This window comes from Mobula hypostoma, chromosome 2 (assembly GCF_963921235.1).
Source record: "Mobula hypostoma chromosome 2, sMobHyp1.1, whole genome shotgun sequence".
NCBI classification, from domain to species: domain Eukaryota; kingdom Metazoa; phylum Chordata; class Chondrichthyes; order Myliobatiformes; family Myliobatidae; genus Mobula; species Mobula hypostoma.
In genome coordinates this window covers 52,361,754-52,373,928 of record NC_086098.1, presented here as the reverse complement: position 1 = coordinate 52,373,928, position 12,175 = coordinate 52,361,754, and the positions used below count along the sequence as shown (strand labels likewise).

The window sequence follows — 12,175 nt, the reverse complement described above, 5'->3', positions numbered from 1 at the left end:
TATGGAGGGAAGGCTGGGTTCTGAGTTGGATGATCAGCCATGATCATAATAAATGGCGGTGCAGGCTCGAAGGGCCGAATGGCCTACTCCTGCACCTATTTTCTATGTTTCTATGTTTCTATTTCAGAACTTTCATAGTTTTTATTTTAACATAGAACAATTCTTTAGTCTTTTGCTAACCTTTTTATCTATAATTGACAAAATACTTATTTATCAGTATTCTGGATTTTCTCTATCTTCTATTCATATCTGGTCTAGATGTCATTTGTAATCATGCAAGATAATTTGACACAACCTTATCATTTTGGTGTATGGGCACAATCATAATGATGGCTTCACATTGAACCAAATCCATGTTTTACAAAATTCAGCCTTTATCTCTGTGATTGTTGTAATGTGTTCAGTATCAAATAATTAAAATTATAACTAATATGCAACCATAGTTCTCAAAGTAAAATGCATTCATAGATAAAATGTCTAGGCAATTAAAGGATTTTTTATAGTACAGGTAAAGAGATATTGAGGTTTCCACCAAGAAATCCAGAACTAAGAAGAAATGAAAGTTCGCCTACTTGGTTGTAATATCAGAAAGCTCTTCATCACACTAAAGGTATCATAAATCTAAAACTCTTTCTTAAACTACTTTTGAGGAGTAGGCCAATCTGATAAGACACAACTGAGACTTCTTTAGTTAAGTTTATTTGAGGTTATGCAAACAAGGCAGGTAAATCCAGGTCAGCCGTGATCTTCCCAGATGACAGAACAAGCTCAAGGATCGGAATGGTGGATTAGGTGATCATGGGAAATTGAAAGAACTTGATGGTTCACTCTCACCTCTGCATTTTCCGCTTGTAGTATGATCTTCATTTCCAGGACTGCTCTTCACATGAACCCAGTCGGTAGCATCCTGTTCTCCCTGGATCATGCCACAGATGTTATTGAACTCAAATGCACATTGGTCCAACAGTGTGAGAGTGGAAGCTACAAAAATGTTTAAGTAAAAATCAATTTAATTAATCAATACTGAACCTCCAGAAGAGGCCACTATCATAAATGGAAAAATAAAAACTGAACTTACTGCAATTATACATTCGATTTAACCTTAGCAGATCAAGAGCACTGAAGTCTAATCGCTGTCCAATAATGTCATTAAATGCTGGTATCTTTGCAGTGATGGTTCGCACACTATTGTTTTTGTTGAAGGAGAATGGTGCATAATGCATCAGAGATTCATAATCATATGGGGTATTCTGGTCAGTAATGTAGTCATCAGCATACTCAACAAAATTATGCTCTTCACCTGAATAAGAGAACAACATTTGACATTCAGCTGCAGTGAAGGACAATTTATTTCAAAATTAGATTAGAAGTCAAATTTATTTCATTAGATTACAATTTTGTTGAAACAACACCTTAGTCATTATACCAGCAACCAAGCAATTCAATTCTTCTCTTACAATTTTCAGGTATTAAAGGATCATTTGAAAAGAACTTTGATATATTAAGTATAAATTGATACTGAAGGATGCCATTTGGCCCATTGGCTCCCAGTATAGTTATCCCAATAGTCCCATCTCCTCTCTATTTTCCTGATACGTATTCCCCATACACATGCTCATCATTTGTCCTTTGATTCTTTTTGCCTCCACCCTACACTCAGAAGTCATTGGAATGAGCTAATTACTTTACCAGCAAGTTTTTACCATGTGGGAGGAAGCCCATGTGTTCATGGAGAAATCATGCAAACTCCGCACAGACAGCATCAATTCCAGATCCCTTCAAATTTGTCTCAATCTGCTCAACTGGAGCAATATATCTATGAGATTGTTAATTTGAATTCTTACCAGGAATAATTTCATTCCACCAAATATTAATGTAGTCATCACGGTCTGTTCTTGATTGCTCGTGGTAAAATCCCAGTGCATGCAGAATTTCATGCTCAACAACAGCTTTTGTGTCACACCATGTACCAATGGACAAATCTTGGCCATTCTGATTATCACCAACAAAAGACCAGCACCTGTTCAATGAAGACAGTATTTCGACAATTACATACAAAGAAAAAAATATAGCTAAGAATCTAGTAGCTATTTTTGAAATATGGTCACTGTAGCAATGTACAAAACATATTTCCATATAATGCCAATATTAAAATAAGATCAAATTTTTTGGTTGTTGTTATGTCATTCATAAATAGTTTGCACACCAAATTCATGATTAAAATGACTTGCAGAAATATGCAAGGATTCTTTCCAGGTACCATCAGAACAGCCAGAAACTCAGCTATAGCTCACATACTTCATTTGACTGACAATATATACTATACAATGTTAAAAAGAAGAACCTCCAAGCTTGAAGTGGAGTACAGGGATCTTCTTCCAGATCTTGGTGTAGGCAAATCATGTTACAAACCACATTATACCTTATGTTATGGAAAAAATGAGGATATGGAAAAAATGAGGATAAGGAAAATTAAGGAAAGGTCTGAGACTTGCTGTAGGCCAGGAGAGACTGAGTGATATTAATAGTGGTGGTATGTCAGATCTTTCTATTTCTCTCTCAGAGCCCATCCCCTTTCTCCATAACATGATACCTCAAATATTTCCCAGAGGTTTTCCAAAGAGTAAATCAGCTTTTCCCTAACATTTAGATAAAAAGTTTAAAAGTAAGTTGTTGTTTCTTTTCAGCAATTTCAACAGAATTCTTTTGTTATATGCCAACTTTAACATAGAAAGCTCATCAAAGCATAGAGAGCAGTAAGAAGAAATGTAACTCATATATCTCCTAACAACTAATCATTTAAAAAAGTTAGAAAAGGTGACACAAAGAGTTAGATACATAGACTAGATTTAAGTGGTTGAGAAGAGAATTTCAGTGTGATTAGCACTATACTAGTTGAAGGGTCTGTTCCTGAGAGATAAACATGCAGTAATTTAAATTTAGGATAATTAAGAATGCAACCTTGTGAAGATAACAGGATGATATTGCAGATAAATGCCTGGCTGAGGAACTGGTGCCTTTGGCAGAGATTCATTTTTCTGGATCATTGGGATTCCTTCTGGGGAGGGTACAACCTGCATAAGCGCGATGGGTTACACCTGATCCCAAGGGGGACCAATATCCATGCGGTCAGGTTTGCTAGAGCTGTTCAGGAGGGTTTAAACTAATTTGGCAGGAGAATGGCAACCAGAGTGATAGAGCTGAGGCTGGGGTAGTTAGTGTACAAATAAATGCAGTGTGTCGTGAGACTGTTAGAAAGGACTGGCTGATTTTAAGGCAAAATTGTGGTCAATGGGATGAGTTGTAATGTAAAGGGGGGACAAACTGAAAAAGGTGATGAATACAGGACTGAAGGTGTTATATTCGAATGCACACAGTATACAGAATAAGGTAGATAAACTTGTAGCACAGTTACAGATTGGCAGGTATGATGCCGTGGGTATCATTGAATCATGGGTGAAAGAAGACTATAGTTGGGAGCTTAATGTCCAAGGATCCACATTGCATCGAAAGGGCAGGCAGGTAGCCTGAGGGATGGAGTAATTCTGTTGGCAAAAAATGAAAGCAAATTGTTAGAAAGGGGTGACATAGGTTTGTTGTGGGTAGAGCTTAGAATCTGGAAGGGTAAAAAGACCCTGATGGGTGTTATATATAGAAGTCACAGTGGGTCACGGTTAGGAGGGGGAAGGGGAAGAGTCAGGTAATAGAGACTACCCCGGTGGCTGTGTCCCTTGACAATAGGTACTCCTGTTTGGGGGGGGGACAGCTTACCCGGGGGAAGCGACAGTGGCCGTGCCTCCAGCACAGAGTCCGACCCTGTAGCTCAGAAGGGTAGGGAAAGGAAGAGGAGGGCAGTTGTGATAGGGGACTCGATAGTAAGGGGGTCAGATAGGCGATTCTGTGGACGCAGTCCAGAGACCCGGATGGTAGTTTGCCTCCCTGGTGCCAGGGTCTGGGATATTTCTGATCGTGTCCAAGATATCCTGAAGTGGGAGGGTGAGGAGCCAGAGGTCGTGGTACATATAGGTACCAATGACATAGGTAGGAAAAGGGAAGAGGTCCTGAAAGGAGAATATAGGGAGCTAGGAAGGGAGTTGAGAAAAAGGACCGCAAAGATAGTAATCTCGGGATTACTGCCTGTGCCACGCGACAGTGAGAGTAGGAATGCAATGAGGTGGAGGATAAATGCGTGGCTGAAGGATTGGAGCAGGGGGGCAGGGATTCAAGTTTTTGGATCATTGGGACTCCTTTGGAGCAGGCGTGACCTGTACAAAAAGGACAGGTTACACTTGAATCCTAGGGGGAACAATATCCTGGCAGGGAGATTAGCGAGGGCTACTGAGATGACTTTAAACTAGAATGGTTGGGGGGTGGGAATCAAATTAAAGAGGCTAAGTGAGAGGAGGTTAGTTCACAACAGGGGGATGGGAACCAGTGCAGAGAGACAGAGGGGTGTAAAATGAGGGTAGAAGCAAGAAGTAGTAAGGTGAAAAGTAAAAGTGGCAGGCCGACAAATCCAGGGCAAGCATCAAAAAGGGCCATTTTTCAACATAATCGTATAAGGGCTAAGAGAGTTGTAAAAGCACGCCTGAAGGCTTTGTGTGTCAATGCAAGGAGCATTCGTAACAAGGTGGATGAATTAAAAGTGCAGATTGTTATTAATGAATATGATATAGTTGGGATCACAGAGACATGGCTCCAGGGTGACCAAGGATGGGAGTTCAACATTCAGGGATATTCAATATTCAGGAGCGATAGACATGAAAGAAAAGGAGGTGGGTGGCGTTGCTGGTTAGAGAGGAGATTAACGCAATAGAAAGGAAGGACATAAGCCGGGAAGATGTGGAATCGATATGGGTAGAGCTGCTTAACACTAAGGGGCAGAAAACGCTGGTGGAAGTTGTGTACAGGCCACCTAACAGTAGTAGTGAGGTTGGGGATGGTATTAAACAGGAAATTAGAAATGTGTGCAATAACGGAACAGCAGTTATAATGGGTGACTTCAATCTACACGTAGATTGGGTGAACCAAATTGGTAAGGGTGCTGAAGAAGAGGATTTCTTGGAATGTATGCGGGATGGTTTTTGAACCAACATGTCGAGGAACCAACTAGAGAGCAGGCTATTCTAGACTGGGTATTGAGCAATGAGGAAGGGTTAATTAGCAATCTTGTCGTGAGAGGCCCCTTGGGTAAGAGTGACCATAATATGGTGGAATTCTTCATTAAAATGGAGAGTGACATAGTTAATTCAGAAACAAAGGTTCTGAACTTAAAGAGGGGTAACTTTGAAGGTATGAGACGTGAATTAGCTAAGATAGACTGGCAAATGACACTTAAAGGGTTGACGGTGGATATGCAATGGCAAGCATTTAAAGATCGCATGGATGAACTACAACAATTGTTCATCCCAGTTTGGCAAAAGAATAAATCAAGGAAGGTAGTGCACCCGCGGCTGACAAGGGAAATTAGGGATAGTATCAATTCCAAAGAAGACGCATACAAATTAGCCAGAAAAAGTGGCTCACCTGAGGACTGGGAGAAATTCAGCGTTCAGCAGAGGAGGACAAAGGGCTTAATTAGGAAGGAGAAAAAAGATCATGGGAGAAAACTGGCAGGGAACATAAAAACTGACTGTAAAAGCTTTTATAGATATGTGAAAAGAAAAAGATTGGTTAAGACAAATGTAGGTCCCCTACAGACAGAAACAGGTGAATTGATTATGGGGAGCAAGGACATGGCAGACCAATTGAATAATTACTTTGGTTCTGTCTTCACTAAGGAGGACATAAATAATCTTCTGGAAATAGTAGGGGACAGAGGGTCCAGTGAGATGGAGGAACTGAGGGAAATACATGTTAGTAGGGAAGTGGTGTTAGGTAAACTGAAGGGATTAAAGGCAGATAAATCCCCAGGGCCAGATGGTCTGCATCCCAGAGGGCTTAAGGAAGTAGCCCAAGAAATAATGGATGCATTAGTGATAATTTTTCAAAACTCTTTAGATTCTGGACTAGTTCTTGAGGATTGGAGGGTGGCTAATGTAACCCCACTTTTTAAAAAAGGAGGGAGAGAGAAACCAGGGAATTATAGACCGGTTAGCCTAACATCGGTGGTGAGGAAACTGCTAGAGTCAGTTATCAAAGATGTGATAACAGCACATTTGGAAAGCGGTGAAATCATCGGACAAAGTCAGCATGGATTTGTGAAAGGAAAATCATGTCTGACGAATCTCATAGAATTTTTTGAGGATGTAACTAGTAGAGTGGATAGGGGAGAACCAGTGGATGTGGTATATTTGGATTTTCAAATGGCTTTTGACAAGGTCCCACACAGGAGATTAGTGTGCAAACTTAAAGCACACGGTATTGGGGGTAAGGTATTGATGTGGATAGAGAATTGGTTGGCAGACAGGAAGCAAAGAGTGGGAATAAACGGGACCTTTTGAGAATGGCAGGCAGTGACTAGTGGGGTACCGCAAGGCTCAGTGCTGGGACCCCAGTTGTTTACAATATATATTAATGACTTGGATGAGGGAATTAAATGCAGCATCTCCAAGTTTGCAGATGACATGAAGCTGGGCGGCAGTGTTAGCTGTGAGGAGGATGCTAAGAGGATGCAGGGTGACTTGGATAGGTTAGGTGAGTGGACGAATTCATGGCAGATGCAATTTAATGTGGATAAATGTGAAGTTATCCACTTTGGTGGCAAAAACAGGAAAACAGATTATTATCTGAATGGTGGCCGATTAGGAAAAGGGGAGGTGCAACGAGACCTGGGTGTCATTATACACCAGTCATTGAAAGTTGGCATGCAGGTACAGCAGGCGGTGAAAAAGGATGGTATGCTGGCATTTATAGCAAGAGGATTCGAGTACAGGAGCAGGGAGGTACTACTGCAGTTGTACAAGGCCTTGGTGAGACCACACCTGGAGTATTATGTGCAGTTTTGGTCCCCTAATCTGAGGAAAGACATCCTTGCCATAGAGGGAGTACAAATAAGGTTCACCAGATTGTTTCCTGGGATAGCAGGACTTTCATATGATGAAAGACTGGATGAACTGGGCTTATACTCGTTGGAATTTAAAAGATTGAGGGGGGATCTGATTGAAACGTATAAAATCCTAAAGGGATTGGACAGGGTATATGTAGGAAGATTGTTCCCAATGTTGGGGAAGTCCAGAACGAGGGGTCCCAGTTTGAGGATAAAGGGGAAGCCTTTTAGGACCAAGATTAGGAAAAACTTCTTCACACAGAGAGTGGTGAATCTGTGGAATTCTCTGCCACAGGAAACAGTTGAGGCCAGTTCATTGACTATATTTAAGAGGGAGTTAGATATGGCCCTTGTGGCTAAAGGGATCAGGGGGTATGGAGGGAAGTTTGGTGCAGGGTTCTGAGTTGGATGATCAGCCATGATCATACTGAATGGCGGTGCAGGCTCGAAGGGCCAAATGGCCTACTCCTGCACCTATTTTCTATGTTTCTATGTTTCTAAGTCCGAACAGTAGTAAAGAAATAGTCTACAAATTACAATGGGAGATAGAAAATGCATGTCAAAAGGACAACATTACGATAGTCATGGGTGATTTCAATATGCAGGTAGACTAGAAAAATTAGGTCAGTGCTGAATCCCAAGAGGGTGAATTCCTGGAATGCTCATGAGATAGCTTTTTAGAGCAGCTATTCTGGGATTGGGTGTTGCACAATGAAGCAGAATTGATTACAAAGCTTAAGGTAAAGGAACTCGTAAAAGACAGTGATCACAATATGATGTATTGCAGGGTGAATTCTGAGAAGGAGAAGCTAAAATCAGATGTATCAGTATCAGTACAATGGAGTAAAGAGAATTACAAAGGCATGAGAGAAGTTGATTGGAAGGGGACACTAGCAGGGATGATGGCAGAGCAGTAATGGTTGGAGTGTCTGGGAGGTATTCAGAAGACACAGGATAGATACATCCCAAAGAAGAAGAAATATTTGAAAGATAGGATGATGCAACCAAGGCTACAAGAGAAGTCCCGAAAACCACAAGACATAAGACATTCAGCCCATCGAGTGTGCTATGCCGTTCCATCATGGCTGATCCCAGATCTTTCTCAACCCCATATACCTCACCATATTCTTTGATGCCCTGATCAATCAGGAAACTATCAACTTCTACTTTAAATATACCCATGAACTTGGGCCTCCACCGTAGTCTGTGGCAGAGCATTCCACAGATTCACTACTCTCTGGCTAAAAACAATTCCTCCTTACCTCTAAAAGGTTGCCCCTCAATTTTAAGGCTGTGCCCTCTAGTTCTGGATACCCTCACCGTAGGAAACATCCTCTCCACATCCGCCTCATCTAGTCCTTTCAACCTTCAGTAGGCTTCAATGAGATCGCCCCTACATCCTGCTGAATTCCAGTGAGTACAGGCCAAAAGCTACTAAATGCTCCTCATAAGGTAACCCCTCATTCTCGGAACCATCCTCATGAACCTCCTCTGGACTCTCACCAATAACAACACATCCTTTCTAAGAAACGGGGCCCAAAACTGTTGGTAATACTCCAAGTGTGGCCTGACCAGTGTCTTCTAAAGCCTCAAAATTATCTCCTTGCTTTTATATTCTATTCCCCTTGAAATAAATACCAATATTATATTTGCCTTCTTTACTCAACATGCAAATTAACCTTCGTCCCTGTCCCACCTGCAACTGGTCCAGAATGCTGCAGCCAGGCTCCTGGCAGGTGCCCGGAAGAGGGACCATATTACTTTTATCCTGGCCTCTCTCTACTGGCTACCAGTACGGTTTAGAATTAATTTTAAGGTTCTCCTCTTTGTCTATAAAGCCCTAAATGGGCTGGCCCCCTCCTATATCACAGACCTTCTAACACCTTATTCTAATTCCAGGTCCCTTAGGTTGGCAGACTTCGGGCTCCTGGCTGTCCTGCGATCTAAGTTTAAGTTCGGGGTGACCACGCCTTTGCTGTTGTAGCCTCTAGACTGTGGAACAGCATTCCCCTCCCTATCAGATCTAACATTTGAATCTTCCTGATGTGGCTGATTTTTGGCTTGTGCCTACGCTCACGTGTTGTTTATTTTGTGCCTATAAGCTGTGTGCCTTGTTGTTTATATCTGTGTTTTTTGTATATGTGATTTTAGCTACCTGATATGGTTTGTACAGCACTTTGGTCAACATGGGTTGTTTTTAAATGTGCTTTATAAATAAATTGGACTTGACTTGCACAAGTCCCTAAGTCCCTTTGCACCTCTGATGTTTGAATTTTCTCCCCATTTAGATAACAAAAGACACTATTATTCCTTTTACCAAAATGCATTATCATACATTTCCCAACACTGTATTCCATCTGCCACCTTTTTGCCATTCTTCCAATTTGTCTAAATCCTGCTGCAATTGCATTGCTTCCTCAGCACTCCCTACCCCTCCACCTATCTTTGAATCATCTGCAAACTTTGCCACAAAGCCATCAATTCCATTATCTAAATTACTGACAAACAATGTGAAAAGTAGCGGTCCCAATACCTACGCCTGAGGAACATCAGTAGACACTGGCAGCCAACCAGAAAAGGCCCCCATTATTCCCATTCACTGCTTCCTTCCCGTCTATCCATGTATCTTTCCTGAAATGCCATAGGATTTTATCTTGTTAAGCAGTCTCATTTGTGGCACATTATCAAATGCCTTCTGAAAATCCAAGTAAATGGCATCCATCGCCTCTCCTTTGTTACTTCCTCAAAGAACTCAAACAGATTTGTCAGGCAAGATTTCCCTTCACAAAAACCATGCTGACTTTGACTTATTTTATCATTAGTCTCCAAAACCTCATCCTTAATAATGAACACTTTCCCAAACACTGAGGTTAGGCTAACTGGCCTGTAATTTCCTTTCTTTTGCCTTCCTCCCTTCTTAAAGAGCAGAGTGACATTTGCAATTTTCCAGTCCTCTGGGACTATGTTGGAATCAAGTGATTCTTGAAAGATTATGAACAATGCATCCATTATCTCTTCAGCAATCTCTCTCAGGACTCTGGGATGTAGTCCATATGGTCCAGGTGACTTATCCACCTTAAGACATAGAAACATAGAAAATAGATGGAGTAGGCCATTCGGCCCTTCAAGCCTGCACCGCCATTCAGTATGATCATGGCTGATCATCCAACTCAGAACCCTGTACCTGCCTTCTCTCCATACCCCCGATCCCTTTAGTCACAAGGGCCATATCTAACTCCCTCTTAAATATAACCAATGAACTGGCCTCAACTGTTTCCTGTGGCAGAGAATTCCACAGATTCACCGCTCTCGTGTGAAGAAGTTTTTCCTCATCTCAGTCCTAAAAGGCTTCCCCTTTATCCTTAAACTGTGACCACTCGTTCTGGACTTCCCCAACATCGGGAACAATCTTCCTGCACCTAGCCTATCCAATCTCTTTAGAATTTTATACATTTCAATCAGGTCCCCGCTCAATCTTCTAAATTCCAGCGAGCATAAGCCTATTCAATCCAGTCTTTCTTCATATGAAAGTCCTGCCATCCCAGGAATCAATCTGGTGAACCTTCTTTGTACTCCCTCTATGGCAAGAATGTCTTTCCTCAGATTAGGGGACCAAAACTGCACACAATACTCCAGGTGTAGTCTCACCAAGGCCTTGTACAACTGCAGTAGAACCTCCCTGCTCCTGTACTCGAATCCTCTCGCTATGAATGCCAGCACACCATTCGCCTTTTTCACCGCCTGCTGTACCTGCATGCCCACTTTCAATGACTGGTGTACAATGACACCCAGGTCTCGTTGCACCTCCCCTTTTCCTAATCGGCCACCATTCAGATAATAATCTGTTTTCCTGTTCTTGCCACCAAAGTGGATAACCTCACATTCATCCACATTAAATTGCATCTGGCATGTATTTGCCCACTCACCTAACCTATCCAAGTCACCCTGCATCCCCTTAGCATCCTCCTCACAGCTAACACTGCCGCCCAGCTTCGTGTCATCCCCAAACTTGGAGATGCTGCATTTAATTCCTTCGTCTAAGTCATTAATATATATTGTAAACAACTGGGGTCCCAGCACTGAGCCTTGCGGTACCCCACTAGTCACTGCTAGACCTTTGAGCATGCCTAGTACTTTTTCCTTTGTAATTGCAATGGCACTCCCTCCTGCTCCCTGACACTCACAGTGTCATGGTCCAGTCCATGAAGTCCACATTCTGGTTCATGGTCCGGTCCGGTCCATGGACTCAGGACTCCAGGTCTTCCAGCTGTCCCTTTTTTTGATTGAGTTAAGCATAGGCACCTGATTCCCATCTTGGAGCTTAGAATATAAGTAGCCTTGGGGATTGAGTGTGGGCTGTGTTTTTGGAAGGGCTGATCCAGGTTTTGTGGGGATAGAGGCAGGGGTGAGGGGTGAGGGGTGAGGGGTGAGGGGTGAGGGGTGAGGGGTGAACTGTAGTTGAGTTGAGTTGAGTTGTGACTGGAAAATGGCAGAGAGAGAGAACATCAAGGAAAGAACCAAGCTGTTGAAGGAAGTTTTTGGCGAGAGTGGAAGTGAACTAGAGTTGGAGATCGGTGGGAAAGAGGAACAGAATGGAAAGAGGTAGAAAAGAAAGCAGAGGTATGGGATATCAAACTCTGAGGAATCAGTGGATGATCAAAACAGGACAGCAAAACAATGGAAAGAAGATGAAATTAAAGCAATTATAAAACTAAGTGAAGATGGGGTGTTATTTGGTGATTGGAACCTGATTTGTTTGATGAAGATGCTCAACAAAATTCTAGGCAAGATTAAAGGAACAAAGATTTTACGAAATGGATCGTTATTAGTGATTTGTCGGGATAGTTCTCAGCAAGGCAAAGTGATAAGATTAAGTAAAATAGATGGCAAAGAAGTACAATGCTCAATAACCAACAATAGAAAGTGGACTAGAGGAGTTATTTCGGGGATATCAACAGAAGTTACTATGGATGAGATTAAACAGAACATAAAAGAAGCAAAAATTATTGAGGCCAAACGTTTGAAAGTTACAAGAAATGGGAAAAAGTGTGATAGTTTATCGGTAATGATTAACTTTGATGAAGAGAGATTGCTGACTAATGTTTACTTAGGGTATATGTGTTATGTGGTTAGAATATATATACCACCGCCTTTAAGATGCTATAACCGTCAGAAATTCGGGCACAT

At 41.8% G+C, this 12,175-nt stretch overlaps 1 protein-coding gene across 3 annotated transcripts in view; it reads right to left on the bottom strand.

The window, feature by feature from the left end:
• The window catches only part of LOC134340157 (meprin A subunit alpha-like), a 123,170-nt gene that overhangs the window by 98,324 nt on the left and 12,671 nt on the right, over nucleotides 1–12,175 (bottom strand). For all 3 annotated transcript variants that reach the window (XM_063037070.1, XM_063037082.1, XM_063037090.1), the window contains exons 7-9: nucleotides 1,845–2,020; nucleotides 1,079–1,300; nucleotides 835–981 (exon numbers count right to left, since the gene is read on the bottom strand). In XM_063037070.1, coding sequence (XP_062893140.1) covers nucleotides 835–981; nucleotides 1,079–1,300; nucleotides 1,845–2,020 — 545 coding nt within the window. The remainder of the gene's footprint in view (nucleotides 1–834; nucleotides 982–1,078; nucleotides 1,301–1,844; nucleotides 2,021–12,175) is intronic.